The 1,222-nt window shown below is 43.5% G+C and overlaps 1 protein-coding gene across 1 annotated transcript in view; it reads left to right on the top strand.

Moving 5' to 3' along the window:
- Positions 1–601: 601 nt before the first annotated feature.
- Positions 602–1,222, top strand: part of LOC101850493 (lactosylceramide 1,3-N-acetyl-beta-D-glucosaminyltransferase) — a gene marked incomplete at its 5' end in the record, with an annotated part of 1,293 nt that continues 672 nt past the window's right edge. The window contains one exon of the mRNA XM_013085322.1: positions 602–1,222. This exon is cut by the window's right edge and continues 672 nt beyond it. Within this exon, the coding sequence (XP_012940776.1) occupies positions 602–1,222 (621 nt within the window).

Here is a 1,222-nt window from a genome sequence, read left to right as displayed (position 1 = left end):
GACAGGCAGAGGCAAATTATTTATTTATTTACATTTTCAGCATTGTTTCTGGTGTGTAGATCTATAGACACATAGAATCTATGTATAGGTCTAGACAAGACTATCTTTTTAAAATAAATTACACAGAGGCCAGCGTCTATCCCTAGCATACATTTTAGCTCATACGAGACGAAAGCTAGGTCTAGCCTATTTTTAGCTCTCTCGAGAGCGAAATTATCTGGGTCAAGTGTTTTAGTTCCTTTTTTGGTGCTGTTTTTCAGCACAAATCTACTGCAGTACAACATATTATGAGATACAACTATATTAATAAAGTAAAGTGCAATGAAGAAGCAAAAATGTACTTAAAAATGCAAATTTCCTTCCAAAATGAGTCGAATCCAGGCCTCTTAGTCACCTGTACGGCTGACAAAAAAACGTGCATGCAGGAAAATCGCGTAGTCAGGCAAAGGAAGTCAGTTACTGAAGAAAACGAGCCCATTTGCATATTTTGAGCCTGTACGTGTTCACTATGTGCGTGTTGTGCCATGTGTGTATTCGCTATGTGTGTGTTTCACTATGAATGTGTTTGCAGCATGCGTGCGAAACTGTATAATTTGTTTATTTATTTTCTTTTACATTTTCCACAGTTCTCCGTTTTTGCCGCTGGCGGCCGAGAGTGCTCCAGTACGGGAAAACCCTGTCCCGTAGAAAAAAGTTCTCCCTCGTCTCAGCCGCAAGCATCATTCTTATCCTTCTCTCGCCCAATCTCCTCACGAAGAAACTAACCGAGAAAATCGAGAAAACGGAGAAAACCGAGAAAACCAACGAAAAAGTCGTAGAGACAGAGCTGGACAGATCACTCATCTGCCCTATCGTCAAGCCGGCCCATGTCCTTCCAGAGCTATCCACGATAGTGGAGGTGTCGCCCCCTGTGTCGGAGTTTTTAGCTGGGCCCGTGATCAACTCTCATCCACACGGCTACGTCCACAACCACGAGAGAATATGCGAGGAGCGACAAGCTAGACTTCTCTTCGTCGTACCGTCCGCCCCGGACAATTTCCAGAGACGAAAGGGAATGCGGAATTCACTCGTCATGAAGTATGTGAAAAACGACTCCAACAGCGCTGTCCTATTGTTCTTTCTAGGCTTACCAAGGTTTGTCGGGCGGAAAACGGTAGAAATCCAGAGCAAAATAAATGCCGAGCAGGAGAAATACAACGACATAGTCCAACTGAATTTTACT

This window comes from Aplysia californica, unplaced genomic scaffold (assembly GCF_000002075.1).
Source record: "Aplysia californica isolate F4 #8 unplaced genomic scaffold, AplCal3.0 scaffold00365, whole genome shotgun sequence".
Classification (NCBI taxonomy): Eukaryota; Metazoa; Mollusca; class Gastropoda; order Aplysiida; family Aplysiidae; genus Aplysia; species Aplysia californica.
The sequence above is the reverse complement of the archived record's forward strand: the minus strand, read 5'-3'. Positions and strand labels throughout refer to the sequence as shown.